Source organism: Callospermophilus lateralis, chromosome 9, assembly GCF_048772815.1.
Source record: "Callospermophilus lateralis isolate mCalLat2 chromosome 9, mCalLat2.hap1, whole genome shotgun sequence".
In the NCBI taxonomy this organism is placed as follows: Eukaryota; Metazoa; Chordata; class Mammalia; order Rodentia; family Sciuridae; genus Callospermophilus; species Callospermophilus lateralis.
Window position 1 is genome coordinate 26,071,792 of NC_135313.1, and position 21,979 is coordinate 26,093,770.

General features: G+C 36.0%; 1 protein-coding gene across 5 annotated transcripts in view; it reads right to left on the bottom strand.

Moving 5' to 3' along the window:
- The window catches only part of Unc80 (unc-80 subunit of NALCN channel complex), a 184,429-nt gene that overhangs the window by 121,966 nt on the left and 40,484 nt on the right, over window positions 1-21,979 (bottom strand). For 2 of the 5 annotated variants that reach the window (XM_076866002.2, XM_076866001.2), the window contains exons 14-22: window positions 21,768-21,914; window positions 17,664-17,811; window positions 16,177-16,325; window positions 14,382-14,548; window positions 13,588-13,686; window positions 9,351-9,559; window positions 8,139-8,245; window positions 6,686-6,782; window positions 4,636-4,808 (exon numbers count right to left, since the gene is read on the bottom strand). In XM_076866002.2, coding sequence (XP_076722117.2) covers window positions 4,636-4,808; window positions 6,686-6,782; window positions 8,139-8,245; window positions 9,351-9,559; window positions 13,588-13,686; window positions 14,382-14,548; window positions 16,177-16,325; window positions 17,664-17,811; window positions 21,768-21,914 — 1,296 coding nt within the window. Of the gene's footprint in view, window positions 1-4,635; window positions 4,809-6,685; window positions 6,783-8,138; window positions 8,246-9,344; window positions 9,560-13,587; window positions 13,687-14,381; window positions 14,549-16,176; window positions 16,326-17,663; window positions 17,812-21,767; window positions 21,915-21,979 lie in introns of all 5 variants that reach the window. The other 3 variants (XM_076866003.2, XM_076866000.2, XM_076866004.2) reach the window with 2 other exon arrangements.

A 21,979-nucleotide genomic window follows, 5' to 3' on the forward strand; every position in this document is an offset into this window, starting at 1 on the left:
AAGTATTCAAACAAAAAATTAGGTCATAATGCAAAAATTGTATTTAAGCTACACTTAAAAATAAGAGTGACAAGACAAAATTAACAAAAGAGAGGTGGGAGATAAGTTGGACGGGACTCTGATGATTAACAGGACGCATTTGGTGTTTCCTTCCTCACTTAAATTCTATTTGATGAACTAGCAGAATAGTAACTATTTCTATATTATCTATTTATCTACACATCTGCATCTATACCCTAATCTGCGTATCTATATATGTTTTCTATGTGTACATCTATATATATTTCTACATCGTATTAATCTATATTACACATATATGAGTACAACTATAAATATACTGGGAAACCTAAAGCATACTCAGAAACTGAGGCATTCCTGAAAGACAGGAAGCAGAGGGACTAGATATTAGGAGAAATCAAAGAGAGGAAACAAAAGTAAGAATACATTTTAGCAGAAGAATTTTATGAAACTTAAAATAACCCTGAGGAATTTCTAATTCAGATCAATAGGTCCAAGGTATAGTGTCACAGCTGAACAAATGAACTTTGATTCAAGCACATAGGACATATGGCTACATTTTCCTTTCTCTTGCTTGCTTGTCAGAATTTACCAGTGACCTTACTTTCTTCACTTTTTCATAGCTGGGAAACCAATCCCAAGTGTTCCCTCACTTAATAATCATATCCTAACTTGATCTTTTTGCTTTCATGCCAATAAATAAGATAATGAACATGAAATTTTTTTTATAAATTGTCAAGTACAGTGAAAATGTTACTATTATTAACCTCTAACACTGCCTCCACCAACTGCCACCATCATCACCACCATCACTACCATCATCATCACCTACACCTTTTATTCAAATAGCCAATTCTATCGAGTTTTCTCTTATTGCCTGAGAGTGGAGCTTCTTTAAACTTTGATTGATTCTGACCTTCAGAATTTTGACCTCTGAACTATGTTTACTGCTTGGCCTTAACCTAGGATCAAAGACTCTCAGGTGTGAAAGGAACTCCTATGAGCCACAACTGCTTTGGCCCTCTGCACATATGCTCCCAACAAATCCAGTTTGATGGCCAAGCGCTCATAATTTCCAAGGTACTTGAAATTTTCTTTCCATCAGTGAACATCTACAGGGATCAGAAAATACCTTGAAGCTCAGGAGACACTGCTTATAACCATCAAAATTCTCTGTAGTTTGTTTCTTACCATGAGATTTATGAGTTTGATGAGATCAAACAGGACCAGAGTAGGTTCCACAGGAAAGGGATAAGGAGAATCTAGAGGTCTAGCAACTAGTCACAGTCATGTTTTGGTGAATTAAAATAAATTTTAAGTTTTCTGTGGTTTCCAGTTTAATCAAATGGCAGAAGTCATGCTCTAGCAGGAATACAGTGTGCCTGGAAACTCCTGTAAAAAAAACTCTTTGGAAAATAAAGAGTATCCCAGTTGGAAGCCAGATAGATATGGAATTGTTTTGATGAGAGGGAAAGAAATCCCAACACCCAAAGGTTTGATTATCAAGCTATTCCTTAATGTTCACTTTAAAATAATCTCTATTCAGAATCCAGTATTAATTCGTTCTACTGGGATTATTTTTCAAATCTCTTAAGTGTGTTGTTCTCTTTGTTACAGGTCTTATGTTTCTTCTGGACCCAGATATCTTATATAAGCCCTGAAAGCTTCCCCTGTATGAAGGGATTATGAAAGGCTTCCTTCTGTTTTTACATCACTAGGGAATGTTAACAAAGTAATTCCAATTACTGGATGAAAGAGTCTCTTTTTTGCCAGTGATAATGCATTTATTGAGGAGAAGTTCTTAACATGTTTTTGTTTTGTGGATGATTTTGGGGCGGGCATCTATGAATTTTCTGATACCATATGCTAAATTTTGTCTCTAAGTGTGCTTTTCTCAGGGGAATATCCATAACTTTCATCCAATTCTAAAAGAATCTATGTCTCCAAATGTTAAGAATCACTGATTTAGAGAATGAATGTGTTGTGTGAAAATCTTTAAAATTGAAAATCTCTTATATTTTCCTATTATGAATTCACAATGTATTTGTACATGATAAGGGATATCATATATAAAGAATCAATTGTTTTTTTGAACCATTAAAAATCATTCACCATTTTCTTTGTTACAGGAGGTCTTATACATTTAAGGGTATTTTCATTGTATCTAGAGAAACTCATTCTGATTTAATTAAATATGCATGTGGTGTTGCCCAGAGCCCTGAATGGAATCAGAGGGTTTTTCTCTAATCCCAGTTTTAGCATTAACTAACATATGACCTTGAGCAAATTCACCTTAACTTTCAGAGCTTTTATTCTCTCATGTGGAGAACATGTTAATGAAAAGATCTGCTTGGTAGAGTCCCTAACACTGCATAATATATTTATGTGCAGATTTCAGCTCAAGATCTTTGGAAGGCCTAGACCTTTCCAGTGAGTGAAGGGCAATCTGTCAAATCTCATCAGGTGCTTATTTGATGAACAGTTGTCAAATACTATTATCTCATGATTTTCCAATTGGTATGGTTGTTTTTCACTCAGTTTTTCAACAAGTTGAAATAAAATGATTTGTTGTAATATTTTCCCTTAATCTTATTAGACAGTTGCCTGAGAAATTTGATGCCTTGTTTGTCTTAAAATTTTCCAAAAGTAGCTATGACTGCAGGATAAAGACAAAGAGAGATATGATAGTATCTTTGGAGCATTTCAGCTTAAACTGTCTGTAAAGTGGCAATACACCATTGTTATTGTGTATTTAACAACTGTTCAACTAGCTTCTGTCAGCTTTATATTCTTAACCACATTCAAACTAGTGGGTATAAAATATGGGGTTTATTATTTTTGAATGTTTTAAAGTGATCTCTCATAATATTTTAGCAAGAGTCAGCATGGTAGAATGCAAACTACGGGCCTATGAAGACAGACCTAGGTTCCAGTCGGACTCTATCTTTAATGGCTTTGTAACCTTGGACTATTGGTTGGTCTTTCTGACCTTCAATTTTTTTCTTTTTCTTCTGGAAATATAGGAAACATATAATAAATATTGGTCATTCATGTGTATCAACCTTGGAATGTTGTGCACTATGAAGATCGGAAAATAGAGCCTTTTACAAATATAATCTTCAATGGGAAATATGAAAAATAAAGTGAAGCTCTCCATCTGGGTTTTGTTGCATTATCATGAACAACTTAGCACCATGCCTAGTACAAAAGACAGCTGTTGAGTTAATTATTATATCATGAGTATCTTGATATAACAATTGACTACAGACTTTTAAAGCCTACTATCTCTATCATTTGGTATATTTGATATGTAGAAAACTGCCCCATCCCTGCAATGACATACAGTTCAGAATGACTGTCTACTCAGGGAGGGGCCAGAGAGAGCTCCATTCAGTGTCATTGCTCTACCCTCCCCACCCTATAAGACTAAGGCCTCTTCTGTTCCTTGATCAAATCCTGTGCTCACACTACTGCCAACACTGTGTTGTGCTCTCTGCTATTTTATACCCTTATTAATACTTTATAACCATTGCAAATCTGACAGTTATAGAATAGGGATTTATGAATACTTAATAAGCATTATTATCATCTTACTTTTCCAAATCATAAATTGACAAGGAATTTCTTTAGTATAAGTAAGATGAGGCATACTTTACTGACTTTCAGTATTTTCAGGGAACAGGTTATTAATATCATTTTTTCCAATATTTAATTGTCCTTGTGAATTTTTCCATTTGTTTATTTTCATCTGCTCCTTTAGAAACACATCATGCATGATTTAAAGGAGTGGCTGGAAGAGGTGGGTCACTGGGGTTGTATCCTGAAAGGGTGCATCTTCCCTGCAGGCCTTTCCTCTTGCTTTCTGAGGTGCACAGTTTTCTTTCTCTATACCCTTCAGCCACAATGCTCCATCTCATCTCAGGCCTAGAGCAATGGAATTGGCTGACCATGGACTGAACCTCTGAGACTGTGAGCCAAAATAAAAGCTTCTCTTCCTTTAAGTTGTTTTTGTCGAGTATTTTGGTTACAGTGATGAAAACCTAACTAACACAAATACTTTACACTATTCAAAGTGTTCTACAATTCATTTTAAGTAATCTTTGCTTTATGTTTTCTAATTGATAGGTAACAAAACCAAGCCTTAGAGAGTTTAAAATACTCATATAAAAAACAACACACAAGACAAATAATATAATAATAATCTACTTTACTGTAGTTATCATATTTCAGGCATTGTGAAGAGGATCTTCCATCTAACTTCTCATTTAACCTTTGCTTCAGCCCCAGGAGGTAAATATAGTTCTACTATTACTTTTACTCTCATTTTACAAATGTTCAGAGCAATTTTAACTCAGGTATTCTGACTTAGATCCCTCACAGAATTTTTAATTGTTTTATGATACATTCTGCTTCCCAGAACATGTTTATTGTGATTATTTCCTTCTTTGTTTTCTTCTCTCACCTCACTACCTTTCTTCTTCTTGTCATTAATTCTGAGGCGAAAAGCAAAATAAAAACAAAACCCCCACAATTAAGCACTGGGTTTGGCAACTCAGGTTTACCTCCAGTAACGGTATTAATTGGAATGAGGGTGAACAAAATCTTCCAACAACTTACTAGATCCAAAGCAGCTGCCAGGATGGATGCATCAGGTATTGTCCCTGGCTCACAGCAGTTTAACAGAAACTGGAAGCGTCTCATGCCTTGTCGGATTGCTCCAAGATTCACCACATTTTTGCTTTTTCCACCATCTTGGTTGGGAGAAAGATGGTCATCAAAACTATGGCAACCTATAGGAGTTGTGCCATTGCAAAGGAATAAAAGAGAATGCATCACAGATTTAAAAAGAGCTTCAGAGATGGCCTCAAAAACCTTTCTCCCACTCCTCCTCCCTTCTCTGTACCCCTTAAATACTTAGTTTCAGTTCATCCTGACTTTTGGGAATCAATGATGCATGGCATCTGAAAATCCAGAGTTTACCTAACTATTTGAATTGTAGGGTCTGATCACTTTGCTGCTGAGCATCTCTAATACTGATAAGAGCGCTTGGTATGTTTTAAATGGTCCTTCCTGTAATAAGCAGCATTTCCCCCATGAAGGTGATGGCAGAGCTGAGAACATAGAAGATGTGCAATGAATTTGTTGTTTGTGTGGAAACAAAGCAAAACAAAACAAAACCAGTTGCTCTAATCAACCAAATATCTTCCCACAAACATAGGCAATTTGATCTCTTAAATAATTTTAGTGAATATGAAGTCAAAAGAAGCTCTCTGAATGTCATCTCAATTCTAGCAAATGTTCACCAGACTTTTTTATTTGTTGAAAAAAATAACAAGGCAACCTGTTTCAGATATTACTCTTTTGCTTTCTAGACAGGCAGAAAGAAACTGAGAGTTACAGAAAGAAACTGGAGTTACTTGTACTACGAGAGTCCAATACGTAAATCTGAAACAGGTTGCCTTGTTAAGTTATAAGCTCCCCCTCAGTGGAAGTGTGCAAAGGGTGGCTGGCCACCTGTGAGGGATATAATTAGAATAAATTTAAAATAAAAAAGAAAATTCTATTGGCAATTTATCTCAACTAAATGAATTTCAAGTACCACATTTAAATTAAGGATAAGAATGTTTGACCTTTGTTTTCTTTAATGGTTTAAAAAAAAACAAAACAAAGAAATTATGTGGTTAAAATAATGAATGAGAAAAGGACAATACATCTCAAATGGATGCATAGGGATTGTTTATATGCCTAGATTTGGAAGGAAGGAAGGAAAGAAGGGAGGAGGAAGGAAGGGAGGGAGGGCAGACTCAGAGGGAAAGATGTTCACATGGATAAGATTGTTGAAAAATACAATGTTCTTAGATTAGCAGATAACGTTGTTTTGGTTCATTTAAAACAGCTGGAGTTACTTGTACTAGGAGAGTCCAAAGAAATTATCTCACAGAATATCTTTTTTTAAAAAAATTTTTAACAAGAAAGGGATCATAGACAAGAAGCAGTGATGTATAAGCTATTTTCCTTGGCCAGTCAAAAGCACATAAATTATGCTAGTTAGGAATCTCAGATATTACTCTTTTGCTTTCCAAACAGGCAGAAAGAAACTGTGTTTCAGATATGTACATTATTACTAGTCATAGGAATCAAGTTTAAGGATGAATACATTTTCAGATGGTAAGGAAAATTTTCCTAACAATTAAAGTTGTTTAGCTCTGAACAGGTTGCCTTGTTAAGTTATAAATTCCTCCTCAGTGGAAGTGTGCAGAGGGTGGCTGGCCACCTGTCATGGATGTAATGAGCAGGATTCCCACGTAAGTAGTGTGACGATAAAAGTTCTCTAACTCTAAGATTTTAATAAGGAATAGAGCACAGAAGAATCTCTGTCTTATTCTTCACAAACTCAGTGCCCACAGGGACTGAGGAATGTAGCAAGGCTTCTATAAATGTCTTTTCAACCAAATTGATAGAGAAGCTACACATAGTGGTAAAATACATGTAAAAGAAGCAAATGAATGAAAAGCCATTGGTAATAGAAAAAGACCATTTAAAAAAAATTTCAAATAAAGAATTTCAGAAGTTAAAATTGAAAAGAAAATGAACCATTTTATTTAAACAAATTTTTTGTTCTATGTGATGAAAGCTGAATGGATTTCTTAGGCTGCATGACATTTACCAAGACGTTTGAAGAAATTATCCTCCTCTTCTCTTCCATTTTCCATTCCACTTCCTGGCCCACTTTCTGAAAGCTTTACAGCACTGGTGAATTTGACCTGAGAAGAAAAGGAAAGTAGTCCAACAACCAAATTCATTGGCAAATTTCTGGGTTAAACTAATCCTTGATTTTAAACATTGGTTGTTTAGAATATGAAGATTGCTTCCTTCTCTGACTTCCATGTCTAGTTTTGTCACTATTGTTTATTGCTATATACCAAAAAAGATATCACCGAAACTGCTTGTAAAAGGGAGATCCAGGTCAGAGATAGAAAGCTGAGAATTCAGGCATCTTGAAAATAACCTAGTAAACACCTCAGATACTCTTAGAATTAAATTCTGATGAAGTGAAAATTCAAATTCATGAACAGTAACACAAATTCATCTTTTACAAACACCACCAGAGTTGAAAATCAGACCTAAGTGAAAAATAGTGAAATAAAATACTTCAAATTTTTAAATAAATTTAAAGAGTTCACTCTAATGAATATGTAATGCATTTCTTTTTCTAAGCATTAAAGTCTGTTCTTGATCTTGTCTATAATCTGAGCCCTCAAAATTTTGAGCCTAGAAAGAAAGCTGTGGGCCATCCAGACTCTCAAATATTTGGCCATTTTTTTTTCTTAGCAAAAATAGTATAAAATAAGAAATGTAAATGCATTTCCTCAATGTTCTGTAATCTTGCTATATTCTTTTTATAATTTCAATATATTACTTCTAAGACACTAAATAGGAGAAACAAGTTTTAGTGAGATTTAAAAAAGAAAGAATGTAAGCAAATGATTGGTAAATAAGGAAAGGTAACTCATCATATACTGACAAGCAGGTATACAGGTTTCTTGGACATGAATAATCCACAGGGAAGACTCTCCTAAAAATTAATTTCGCTGAGAGTCATTCCAAATCAAAAGCTACTATAATGTGTAACAGTAGTAGGAAGAAACACCTAGTGAGAAAAGGCACCCTGACTATCTTCTGCAACAGAGAGAATAGTCAAGATCCTCCTAAAGGTAGTGTAAGAGGAATGAATGATGTGCATATGCATGTGTATGTATTTGATAAGTGCAAGGAATCACTATTGAATTACTGCCTCCCTGGAAATGAACTTGGGACACCAAAAATGTCACATTTGTTTAAATTTAAAACAGCTGGGAAATGATGCCTATCTACATCTCTATATCTGCATTATCATTTATATAATTTTTGCTGCACTTTCCCTTTTTTCTCTTCCTAGAATAGTCTACTACCTAAACATTTAAATTTTTCATTGCTCATTAAAATTTCCAAAATTTATTCAATAGTCCCTTAACTCTTCCTCATTTGGCCCCTCCAGGTGTTTAGCATTTCTTAGCACTGACATTTTTCTATCATTTTGTGACTCCGATTTTCACTTACACAAGTAATGTCCTGTTTACCTTGGAGCTTTGCCTGATGAAAGACAGGCGGTCCACAGAGCTGATGTCCAGGAGGTCCTCCACACCATCTGCCAGGCCCGAGAGGGAGGATCGTTTCAGCCAGTTTCCTATTTAATAATTAAAAAAAAATAGACTGTTATAGCATTCGCTCTCAAATGGATTAAGCAGAAATGCCAGCATGTGCTCAACAAGCAATGAAAGTTACATGGCTTTGATATAAATAGAAGCAAAACAAGTTGTTTCCAGTGTGTGTGCTTTGAATCAAAATGTTCAGTATTGGACTATAAAATTACATAAGCAGGCAAGACCAGGACAAAAAGAACCTGGTCCTCTCCAGTGAATGAAATCATAATCCATCCACTTGTCCCTGACAAATTTCACATCTCTCTTTAAGGCCTATTCATTTTACCTCCTAAATACCTCTCCCATCTGCCCATTTCTCTCTGTCCACTTAAAGTAGTCACCCAGCCCAAGTGTCCATTTACTTATACCTAGACTACTAGGCAGCTCTCCATCTGGTCTCTTCTAATGTTCCCTCCAGGATGATTTCCATGCTGTGATCTTTTAGAAAATGTTTATATGCTTGTGTTACTCTCTTGCTCAACAACCCACTTGGGTTATCCAGACTCCAGGATGAAGAGCCAACCTAACCTGCAAGGTGCCATGTTCCCTGGTCCCATTGCATTGTTTCGGTTTCTCAATTCCCTTCATCCTATTATTTTTGTACATACTATCACTTCTTCTTTAAGTACTCTATAGATCTTGATGTCACTGCCTCTAGGAAGTCTTCCCTGACTCCTGCCTCCTCTCTTCATTTAGGTCAGGTCTCATTGCTACAAGCTTTCATAGTGCCACGTATATTTTCTTCACAAAATTCATAATTGAATCATTATCTGCTTTAATGACAGTGGCTCTTGTCTGGTAGCAAGTTCAGCAGTCAGAGGAATGTGTGTTTTGCTTACTGTCTAATCGCTGATACCCCAAATAGTGTTTGCATACAGTATAGGCACATAGTAGGGACTTGAAAAATAACTGCAGAAACCTAAGAGTGATTTGATGAATGAGTGGATGAAGCAATAAGCCTGGGCCTTGGGAGCTGACACTTTTCCTTTTCTGTACCCCACCATGCACTGCTCTGTTTTGATGGTAAGTTGATTTGATGACATGGTAGATAAAAAGAGAATCCATAAGTAAATACAGACATACTTTTACCTATGGGGAGTTTAAGCTTCTTCCGGAGGGAAATTCTGCGGGACCGTGAGCGGGCGCGCCTGTCGGAGGTGTTCCCTGAGTGGGCAGTGGTGCATTCCGAGGTGTCCTGCTCAGACTGGCTGCTGGTGTCACTTGCTGCACTCTGGGATTTGAACATCTTGCGCCAGAAATCTTTCCGCCCCAGGTTGCCCCCTTGCATTTGTTCATCGCTGTAAGCAAGCAGAGGATAGGGTTAAATGCCTGACAGCGCATGTGAAATTCTCCTAAATTACTTTCAACCTCTTGCTGATGATATTTAGGCAAATTATGCAGAAAGATCTTTGACTGGCTGGGTGTGGAAAGAGTGGGAGTCAGAATGGGAGGAAGCCCAAGGTTGACTCCTAGCTCTTCTTGGAAACAGTCATGTCTCAGCTATCAGGTGGAGGTGGTCATTTTCTTCTAACCTTAATAAAAAAGACTAAATATTGTTGCAGGTATTCACCTGCAGTGTGAGTCATAATAGAAGAAGCACTTAACATGTCAGTAAACATTTAGCTTTTTAAACTTCCTGGGGCTTCTGCAGTACGGTTCCTCACTCCCCAATCCTTACACCTGACACTAGTTGAAGTCACAAAATATATTTATATGATTGAGTGAACAAATGAAGAAAGTGTGATCACCTTATCCAGGAGATACATCATCCTACTATCAACAAATCAAAAAGACATAGGTGGAGTTTAAAAGTAAAAAATAAGTCCAACTCAGTAGGACATCTGCAAGGAGATTTTTGATTAGGGCAAGTGGCCAATAATATGCAGAGTTTAATCTCAGGAGGAATAATAATAATAATAATAATAATAATAATAATAATAATAATAATAATTCCAGCTGAAATGAAATTTCTATTTTCACTTACCAAATTGGCATAGAATAGGGGTAGGGGATAGAAAGTTATGGTTACTATCATATACTGCCAGTGGTAAGGTAAGAATGGCTACATATTTCTGGAAGATAACTTGGTAATATGCTTTTCAAAACCTATATCCACACCTTTGACAGAGAAATTCAGTTTCCAGGAAGTAATCCCAAGGAAATAATGGAACAGCACACTTAGCTGAAGATACACTATTGGTCAACATTTAAAAAGTGGAAACAATATAAATGATTAACTGTAGAGAAACAGTTGAGGGATGGGGATGTGGCTCAAGCGGTAGCGCATTCTCCTGGCATGCGTGAGGCCCGGGTTCGATCCTCAGCACCACATACAAACAAAGATGTGTGTCCGCCGAAAACTAACTAAATAAATAAATGTTAAAAAATTCTCCCTCTCTCTCTCTCTCTTTAAAAAAAAAAAAAAGAGAAACAGTTGAATAAATTATGAGACTTCCATATTGTGATATTCTCTTTAGTCATTAAAATCTTAATTTAGAAGATTACTGCTATGGGCAATGTATGTGATACCTTGTGAAGTTCAAAGGCAGTTACTGAATGGCTTATCCATGAAAACACCTTCATAATGTGAAATTATGAGTTTGAATTTAAAAAACTAGGACAATGCACTCATTATCATTAAAGTTATTCTTACACAGAATTCCTTAACAAATTAACTAAATTTTTTTATTTTCTCCAAAGATTGTTTTTCTAATTATTATAACCACAAAGTGCTTGATTTAAAAATTAATATATCATAACTGATAACTAAAAGCATAAAACTGTAAATAGAAAAAATAACAGGATAATATACATCTGGGTACGAGTTTGTGTGTAAGCACACGCAAAAACATACCCAATATAATATACCAAAAATTTTGTTATCTTTAGTTGGTGGTATTTTGATTTTAAGTTATTTTTTTCTTTTTTTAATATTTATTTTTTAGTTATAGGTGGACACAATATTTTATTTTATGTGGTGCTAAGGATTGAACCCAGTGCCTCATGTATGCAAGGCAAGCGCTCTACCTCTGAGCCACAACCCCAAACCTTAAACTACTTTTTCTTGATGCTTTTTTGTGTTTTCCACATCTGTCATCATGAGCAGCATGTATTACTTTAGTAGTTCAGAAAGAAAAGGTTATAGAAAAATTCTAATAACACGATGAAATTTATTTATGGGGTTTTAATAATTATTTGCTTATAAGCTTTGAGGCTGAGTCCCAGATTGAACTCAACTTTGACGATATTGTAAAGCATTCATTTTCTGGAGCTATTTACATGAAAATTCAGATTTTTATCTTTCCAAATGTCATCAGCATACTAAATACTTTTAAATTCTTATTCTAAACTCTTATAATCTGTTTATCAAATATGGTATGCATTTAAACTGGTTTTCTAGAATTGGATCTCTTGGCTACTGTTGTATTTTGGGAGGATGAGGGTACAACGATGAGTGTGTCACTACGTGGTCTGAGTGGGAGAACATCCAGGGAGGCTGTCATTTGTCAACCTTCTCAAGAAATTGCTACATCAGCTTTGTTCAGAGAAAAATAGGCACATAAAATCCACTTTCTGTACTAATCAGTTAATGAGACTATTATTTAAGAAAGAAGAAGATGAGTCAGGTCAAGAAGGATTGGTAAAAAAAGAGAAACAGAGGAGTCAGGATCATCCAGAGTAAGTGCTCACCTTTTCCCCAGCTAAACAAAGGAAGTCTGGCATGTTCACTCCCGGGCCACCTTGAGTCACAGACAAATTCCACACTTAACATTTTATGACATTTCCCCAAAGTGAAATGTTTATGTAGAGGCATATTAAAACATGTGTCTTCATTCAAGAAGAGAGAACAGACATGTTTTAAATGCTGAGAAATTGGGTGGTATTTACAAAGGAACGCGGAACAAAAAGAATATTTTGGAATCTAAAAACTGTAATCACATCTAAATGTAGATGGTTTTATTTTTAAAATCCAATTTACCTTTTAGATCATTCTCATTGATTAGTTTAGCTCAATAGTTAGGGGTGTTATTTGGGGACAAAAATCTTCTGTCGGCTTTGGGGCAGATTTTCTATGGATAAGGTTTATAAACTAGATATTCATCCATGGAACATCTCATTCATATTCATTTTTTCCCCCTGACAGAGTTTATATTTGGACTTTTACCACGTCCTTAAGGGTTTTCTTAAAAGAGAAAATAAAACTTAATTTTGAGAAAGGAAATTAAGAGGTCAAAATCTTAATGATCATATGATGAATTTTGCCCTTTTATTGATCAATTGAATCATTCATTCTTAAAATATATATTAAATGCCTCTCTTGGGCCAAGCTCCATCTTGGTTCTGGAGTGACAATGGTAAGCAATAATTCACATGGTCCCTGGACCTGTGAATTTGATCTACCTTCTCCTTACGTTTATCTACCAATAGGGGCAGTCCAATTTTGAAGTACTACAACAACTGTGCAGACTTTGGTACTTGAAGATTTTATTTGCTCTTTAGGGATTACTAAATTCTTATTAGGTGGTTATTTGTTTCTTACCTTTGATTTACTTGACTATGGAGAAAGGATACCATAATACCTAGGATATTCTGTAGAATTACTGGAAAAACAACTACTTAATACTGAACAAGGGTTAGAAAAACAAAATGATGAATATAAAATGATGTACATTTAAAAAATATTGTGGGCAAATAAAGAAAAATGAAAACAAATGTGTCTTGCATAGAAGTTGGCTATATAATCAATGTTTACAGTAACCCTTACATTTCCTGGGGGCATAAATTTAAAGATGCTTTTGTTTTTGCCACTATGAACAGTGAAGAGCAGCTGATGTTGGAATGAATCTTAGGGGAGGACCTCAGTGCAATGGAGTAGAACCTATATTTCAGCTAAAACTGAGCAAAAGCTTTGTTGAGCACATTGACAGCCACTCATGCATTAAAAAGAAAAAATCACAAGTGATTTTAAGCATGAAAGCGGATGACACCGTCACCCCACTTGATATACATGCTATTTTAAAAGATGTATCAGTAGCAGTGTGCATGAAAGTCAGAAGTGGGAAGGAACGAGATGGAAAAGGCAATTAGGGAGGCTTTCTTTAGGCACAAGGCTGGTTGTTTGACCTTGCCTGGAGAAATTAGTAGCATTGGAAATAAAAAGTAGGACAGAAACGAGGCCAGTTTCAAAGGAAATGAAAAACCAACCAACACCCCCCCCCCAAAAAAAAAAAAAAAACAACAAATCAAACAGCAGTTTAGAAAACAGAATTTCTTCCAGTGTGAAGTGCCTAAACCTCTGCATTGGGGATGATAACATGCTACTTACTGCTCTGGAGTCTGTGAGGGGCGACCGGACATGAAACTGCGACATTCCTCAGGGGCCGAGGACACCTGGCCTTTATCCACAATGCTTCCCGCCTCTGACCTATGCAGATGGGCACATTTCAACAATCACAACAGAACAAGACACTACCTCTTAATACTTCAGACCTTCTATGAAGCAAAACATCTGTTATAACATTCTACATACTCATGTCACCATGAGTTTCTGTTATATAGAACTTATGACCTTATTCTGCCTTATTGCTTCCCAATACCAGTATTATTGCAAACGGTCATTAACTGAAAGCAGGATTTTAAGTTTAGGAGTTTCTTTTAATCTTTGTAAGTGGTATTTAGTATACAATAGGCATAAAACAAATGTATGTTTACTAGTAGGATAAACTACATACGGATACATAGCAATATGTTTTTTGCCACATTTAGAGTATCACTTACTGATATGGTGATAAAGTCTCAGTAATCGCTTTTCCTTTCTAGCCATGTAGAAAAGTCTAAAACATACATAGATATTTTACCATAAAGTGAAAACTTATGAAGTGTAGTTCAAGTATATGAAAGTGTGGAAACAAGTGAACTCTAATTCTCATAGAGGTGGCAATATATTTAATAGTAACTCATCCCTTTTTCCAAGCCACAGCTTAACCACATCAGTGATAGAACTTATTACCACCCCTGCATTGAAGATCTGCCACATCCAGAGCATATGGATAGTACAACTGAAGACAATATTCTACTCACACAAGCAAACACCCTTATTCAGAGAAATCCAGTGCCAACCTTTTACTGCCTGCAGGCTTAGGTTCCTGTTCATTCTCTTCCACTTTTTTCCCTGGTGCTAACTTCTCAGCACTGTCAAGCAAAGCACTAAGAGCCACTCTCCTGAAGACATTACCATGAGCTTCTTTGATGAACTGGACCAGCTGACGGATGTCACAATATAATCCCTGTTTGGAAACAAGAAGAGAGTTTGGGGGAAAGAAAGACAGTGGTTGGATTAGTTTTCATAGAAAGAGAGGGAGAAGGCAATTCCTTAGGTTTAGACAAGCACTGGAATGATAAAGAAAGATAATTACCACTGTTGAAACTTACAGTATATCCCTCAGCATTGCTCCTTTGGAACCTTACCAAGGACCTTGCCAGTCATTCTTAGCATGAAAAAGCATGGTTACTAAGCAAGATGCATATTCAGGAGGCTGGCTGTTTTATAAGAAAGACATCAATTTATGTTTTTAGTCATTGGATTTATAAGCTTTTTGTCTCTCAACTTTAAAGAGATCCAAAGAGATGCCTGCAAATAAAAGGTAGTCAGAATTTGTTTAGAGATTTCAGTCCCTGCTCTGCTTCTTTAAATTTTCTGATTATGACAAAATGTTTATGTTCTCTAGATACTTCTAACAAAGCCTGATTAACCAAAACGTGGTAAATTTTGTTGGACACATTAATCAAATAATATGTATGTTGTAGCCACTTTGAGTGTAAACTTGACTCTGAATTCAATACTATTAGAACTAAAATTTTGAGTTTAATTAAACTCAGATATTGATAAATCAACTTTTAAAAACATATACAAGATTTTTATTAAGATATTAAGCGTTGCACCACCACCAACATTTCCTATCTCTCTCTTCCTTCTTTAAAAGGGTAGTTACTGTATTCTTTGCTTTAGGAAAGTTCATGGAAAGCAGGTTGCAGAGGTGTTTAAAAAAAAATAACACACACACACTTTGATAGCTTTTGCTTTTATAAACCTAACACTGGTGGGAAATTTATACCTGTGATTTTTAGGAATGTAGAAGGCAGGAACCTTGAGGATAATAGAAAGAGCGTGTATCCTTGGGGCTTGTGGGTATCAGGGCCCTATGCCCTTCACTCTGCTCTTTAGTAGCTCCTTTATGGAAGGTGCAAGACCCCCGCAAAAACAAGAGTTCCAAACAACAGAGAATGCACAAATCCAAGCATGCAGTGGAGAGCACCATATGAAATAATAGCTGTAAACTAATAATTGAGACCTGGGAAGCCTCCAGTATTTGACTGGCCCTGGGAGGAGTCAAATACTAACCTTTTTAGCCTGATTCTCCTCCTCTCTACACTACTAGTGGCTTAAGTGGTTTAATTAACACTCTCCTTTAGGGAGATCCAATGTGATCTAAAATATTACAGGGCTCAATTAAAGAAAACAAAACCAATTTCAGCAGCATGTTTGCATTAATTTTTAAAGTAAGTATGGTTTTAAGTAATGCTTGGTATATCATCTTTTAGATTTCATGAACCAATAAACTGTGCTCTTGCATCTTCTTTTGAAGGACTCAAAATACTTGCAACAATTTCACCAGACACTACAACCTTTGAGATGAACAATGAAGATACATCAATCTACAGATGAGATAATAAGATAAGGAGGAATAAGGAGAAGCAAGCATGGATAAGGCCCCACTGTGATTTACTGGGAACATTCAAGGAAATGATATCTCAGCATTAAGACTTCAACTTCTCTTCCTCATGGCCATGATGTGAGCAATTTTCTCAGAGCAGAGGCTGACAGCTCCGTGGGAAGGAGAGGAGAGCTTCTCACCAGATTCTCAGGACTGTGTAGTTCGTGTGTGGTGGAGGCACAGCGGGTGATGAGGGATTTAAACATGGCACTGACGATAATGCCTTCCACGTTTTGGGCGGAGGATTTGTTGTCCACTGTGGTGAAGTTATTTCCAAACCCAGCCTTGTCTGGAAGGCAAAGGCACAAGTTAAAGGCAATATTTCCATGAAGCTCCGCAAAATCGAGAGGGGCAAGGAAATACTCAGCACCCAGGAAATAGAGAAGGGCTGCACAAAATCCAGGCACTAAGCCTTCAAGCTACTTCTGGTTCAATAATCTCTATGCAAACTTGGAAATAAAAGAATCAGAACCTCCTTTACATTCACTTCTATGACATGTACAACTGCATTTGTGAAGCATTTTGATTGATTTCTTAAAAAGTGGTTGCTTATTTAAAACTGACTCCAAACCTAAAGCCCACAACTGATCCCCTTTCCTTTGCTGTGTTCCTTTATAGAACACCAGGAATAATCTGTTATCAGAACTGTTTTCGCCAAGCATATTACAAGTTTGAAAAACAATGAAGTGAGGATTGTAGTTGAGATCTTCATGTCTTTTAATGTGATAATCAAATAATAAAGTCTGGGATACAACCAGGAAAAATACCTCTAAATCCATCAAATGTCTTCATTCTAAATTAACCAACAATCATTTATATATGATATAAGCAATTTTAGCCTATATTAAGGTATTATTTCTTCCCAGACTTTAACCAAAATGTGTATTTGACTTAACTCAGGCATCATGCATAACTTTCAGTTCACTGGTGCATTTGTATTCAAATTGTAGTGGAGATATTCAGTTTATTATGAGTGGAACTGGAATTCATTGAGTTTGCCCTTTAACTTAGGTCTCTATATTGAAGTTTTCTTAAAATCATGAAGCTATAAAATAGGTTGTAGATCAATGTATGGATCCATTTGCTTGGTTTTTAAAAAGTAAGTCTATATGTATGTGTATATGTGTATGCCAAAATTGCATTTTTATTGTGTTTACTATGACCACGTTTTTGGTTTTTTATTTTTCCTATTTTATAGTGTGAAAAAAAATTGCCAAGCACTGTGTCTATCACATAATAGGTATTCATTTCATATTTATTGAACTAGCACATATGTTCCCTGTCTCTTGATTGCTGCCTCAGTTGCTATAAAAGAGCAGGTCATCTGAGACCAGGAGTATGAAGAGAGGTAGGATAAAGATGGCTAAGGTGAGGATGCCACATGCTTTAGCAAATTCCTGCTCACTGAGGTGAGTTATCCTCTGAGGATAAAATCTGTCATCAAAGATTATATGCAAGCTTCTCTTGTTTATATATTCTTATACACACATACACACACACACACACAAACACATGCACATGTATTTTTTCTCTTAATCTTATTCCCACAAATTTAGTGTGCCCCTGAAACACTACCTGCTTCATCTTGCAGCGATTTCTCCTAGAACTCAGGTACAGCTTTACTTACTGTCAGTGACCGGCTCCATACAAAATCCTAGCAAAGCATGCAAGAAGTCCACTACATTATTCAGAGAGTCCTTGTTCACATAGTCCCTCATGGTTTGTCGGAATTGCATCTTATCTAGCTTGTATAGCTTAGTGAGGCAGTGCTGGGCCTGCAATGAAGGAAGAGAAGTGAAAAAGTCACAAGTACCAGCTTAAGCTGCAGATGTCGTTAACCTGAGACAGAAGCCTTCAGAAGGCAAAGACTTCCATCCATCCCTACTTTCTGGTGCCAGCCAATCCTACCAGCTCCTCCTGTCTGAATAAGAAGTAGGCAGAGACAGACTAGGCAGTGCAAGGGGAAAAACCCAAAGCCAAAGTCTAATGCTGATCCCAGGGGGAGTTCAGTATTTACACTAAGATCAAGGGTTTAAGATCTTAATGAAAATAACTCAATGTGTAAAATTTAGGTAAGTGATAGAATTAACAATGCACACTTAGAAAAACTCAAAGTCTTTATGCAATGGGAAGAAGCATGCCACTGCCATGTCCAACACATTGAAATTAAGTAGATTTAATAGAGGAAGTGAGGCAAGAGGAGTAGGAAGTGAGTGTCCAGTGTGTTCCTACATGGCCCGGAGGAAAAAAATTCCTGAAACACTAACAGGTGAAAAACAAAATCCAATTTGTTTATTTATGTGTCTGCATTTGAATGTGTAAGTATGGTATTTCAATAGAAGTTGACCTCATAGATGGGAAAACAAGTGACAACTGACTAGGTCCTGCTATTCACAATAGCTGTGTGTTTCTTATGGTCCAGCAAATAATTTTGCCACCTGGCAAAGGTAAAGGGAACAATTCTCAGCATTAAAATCAAAGAAGACACAATCATTAACTGTTGAAGGTCAGCAGACAGAATGATCTGATATTGCCTCGAAGCATTAGGGTTAAAAAGAAAACTCCTATCCAAAAGAAAAAACCTATTTATGAGGAGCTTTGCTACTTAAAAAGCATTTCTTGCAATGTAAGTGCATCAAATTTGACTTTTGTTCCACCTTTATGATTCACCAAGTATCTCTTTATTACAGTTGAGACACAAAGAAGTCAAGGACTTTATCTATGTTGAAACTACAAATTCTACAGCAGATTCAAAACTGGAAGTCAGGGTCATTGTACCTCCTAGTAGTTATTTCTCCCGTGATACAGTACTGTCATTAAGAGTGATGTTTTTGCGGAAATATATTTAGACATCATCCCCTGCCAAAAAGGATTTAAGAAGATTGGTAATAGAAATCAAATTAGTATGTTGAAGAAGACTTCATCTGAACAAAAGAGATACGAGAATGTCCACAGCAATGGAATGAAATGGGAAAATGGCAGAAATCTTTAGGATGAGGGGAAAGAGCTAAGGATCTAGAAAGAAGGGGCAGCTGGGGGAGGACTGCCTTAATTGAGGATGGAGGATTTTGCACAATCTGGTATAGGAATGGAAGTTAGATTAGGGAGGCAATTACTGAGAATCAGAATGGTGGGTTCTTTGTGGTAACCCAGAAGAAAATTTAAATCACATTACCATTTTGACAAATCAAGATTCAGGGAAAGATACTTGAAAAATTTGAGAGGAAAAAACAGAGTATAAAAGAATGAAACTTGGATTTAGCTACAGACTTCTTGGTATGACCTTGTTATAATCGCTCCATCTGTATCATAGTCAGATGGTTTGGTATTTTTTTTTCATCCTCTCTTTACACTGTCCTAGAAGATTTGAAATTAGGTCTTTTTATTCCCAGAGAGTTTATTAGTTGCCAGATTTCAAATAGGCTCATTTATTTTTAGTTTATTTTATTTATATAAAATACATGCTACTTGTTATAAAATGAAGTTTACAAAACACTTAGGTAAAATATTCTTCATGAAGAATTTGATTATCATTCCTTTAAAAATTTGAGAAGCTCTTCATTATATTAATTACGAAGTGCTTTTAAAAAAATCCTAGATTGTAAAATCCTAAAGTTCAAGTGTTCCCCATTCTCTACAAAACACACCCAAAAGGCATAATTTCAAATCTACCATTTGGTGGCCCTTAGACTGTCTATATGGTCTTCCTGAGTTCAGTGGAAAGTTTAAGCAAGAATAAGATTCCCAAGCCTTAAATATTTTGATTGTGAATGAACAGACTAAATTTCTTCAAATGATGTAAAACTGTTACGAGAATGAATTCCTTTCAATAACTTGGGACTATCAGCTAATGATCAGATTAATAATCTAAAAGGTATCAAGGAATCATGTGATGGAATTGCTAGGTACTTCAATAAATAACATTACAATAGTCTTCTGTTTTTACAAAAGAAAAATAACTCACAAAACAAAGAGAAAAAAACTATAGAGTATCTGACCTGAGAAATATGACCTGAGAAAAAGTGAAAGTATTCTTAACTTTTTAAAAGTTAGGTAATTTCTCAGTAAAGACCTATTGCTTTGGGGGAAAAAGTAACACCTGGAATTCCAATGGTAGAGAAATTTAGAAATATCTAACTTCTTGACCCACATATTTCCCAGGGAAATTTTCTCAAATTTTGTATCTTTTGGACAATGTGCTTACTGAACATGGGTAAGCATATATGATTTCTATAATGAGTATAGCATAAATTTACAAAATAATGGAAGAATTGCCCCATAAATCAAGTTGTAAAGCCAGATAGGGAACAGTCTGAATGCCTCATAGAAGCATTCAATACCTGAAGAGAGAAAAGCATGGTGGACAAGAAGTAACAAAGCTTCTTTTCTGATTCAGTTAGTCCTGCTTTCTGTTAATCCAGAGAGACAGGACACAGTTGTCCAAGGCAGTTTATATTAGAGAATGACACTTAGTATGTTTTAGCATTTAATTTCATGAAATTGGTCTTAGCATGAGAAGTAATGTGGTTTATTTAACCCTGAAGGGTTTTACTCATGCTGTGATAGAATTAAAAATCAAAGAATCACATAAGTATGTGCAAAGATGGAGGCAATATAAGCTTTCTAATGGCTTACTAGTTATTGTTTTAAATTTTTTTCTCACTTTTAACCTCAAAAATCCAGATCTTGGTCAAGATGTTCATGTTTCAAATTAATTATTTTGGTTGTTACTTCCCATATACACATTAAACTAAAATAACACAGCATAACAGAATATTTTTTTAAAAAATGGATAAATAGATAGATGATAGAAGATACATTAAGCAAGAATTCAGCATGCCAATACTATGTGAACACCTCATGACAAAATCTAATGCCAAGGAACACTGGTCCAGCATTAGATTTTGACATTATCCTAAAACTCTGCAAGATATGCCAAAGGGTTTTCTTTGGTTTTGCATCCAATCTTTTTTTTCTTTCTTTTTTGTGAAAAGAATATTTTCTTAGAATTTCAATTCACATGTGAGGCAACTGCCCCAGCTCAGGCTTGCTGTGAAGATGGATCATTGGTCAAGTCAGAATGAACAAGGCACAGTCAGGAGAGCTGACTGAAAATGAGCTGTAATGTTCCATTACGGAATTACACATGGCAAGCCCAAGGGCAGAGTTTCAGGTTTCACACAGTTCAAAGGGAAATGATCTCAAATATGTAGAAGTCGAGGTTCATTTTGAAGCAAAGCAGCCAGAAAACAACTGGCTACTTTTACAGTCCTGTTTTGTCCCAATAAGGGCCATTTTCCATATCTAAGTAAGAACAACAAACTGAGTCTCAACTTTGACCCCTTTCTCTAATATGAAATATGCTTTTATAGTAGCCAGACAGATGATTGAAAATCATTTGTCGCAGGTCATCAGAAGCTTACTAAATGTATTCATCTGTGCAAAGTTCTTCCAAACTGAAATTCACACATTCCAATCATACTCTTGCACCAATTGGTTTGTTGGTCTGCTCTAGGTAGGAGGCAGAAGTGTTTTCCCAATTAAACTTTCCTAAGCCAGTTTTAGTTGTTGAGATATCTTGTTGGATTTCTCCCATCCCAAGATACCATTAAAATGCCCTATAAAATACAATATTTTTCAGGGAACACTGACCCTCATTGTCAAAGGACTCATTCTTCAACTGGAGAGAGGGAAGAGGGAGAGGAAATGGAATCTACTTTAATTCTCTTACATTCTCTCGGAATACCTGGTGTCTCAGACGATCTCCGGAGATCCCTCGGTGTCCTTCTCCGCAACCATAGGCACATCCCAAAGACTTCACTATTTTGATGAGCATGGTGAGAGCAAGCCTATGGTTGCTTACAGGTGTACTTTCATCCTGGTAACCATGATCAAGAAACAAAAAGAAGTCTACTTACTTTGCCACTGAACCACTATTGCTAC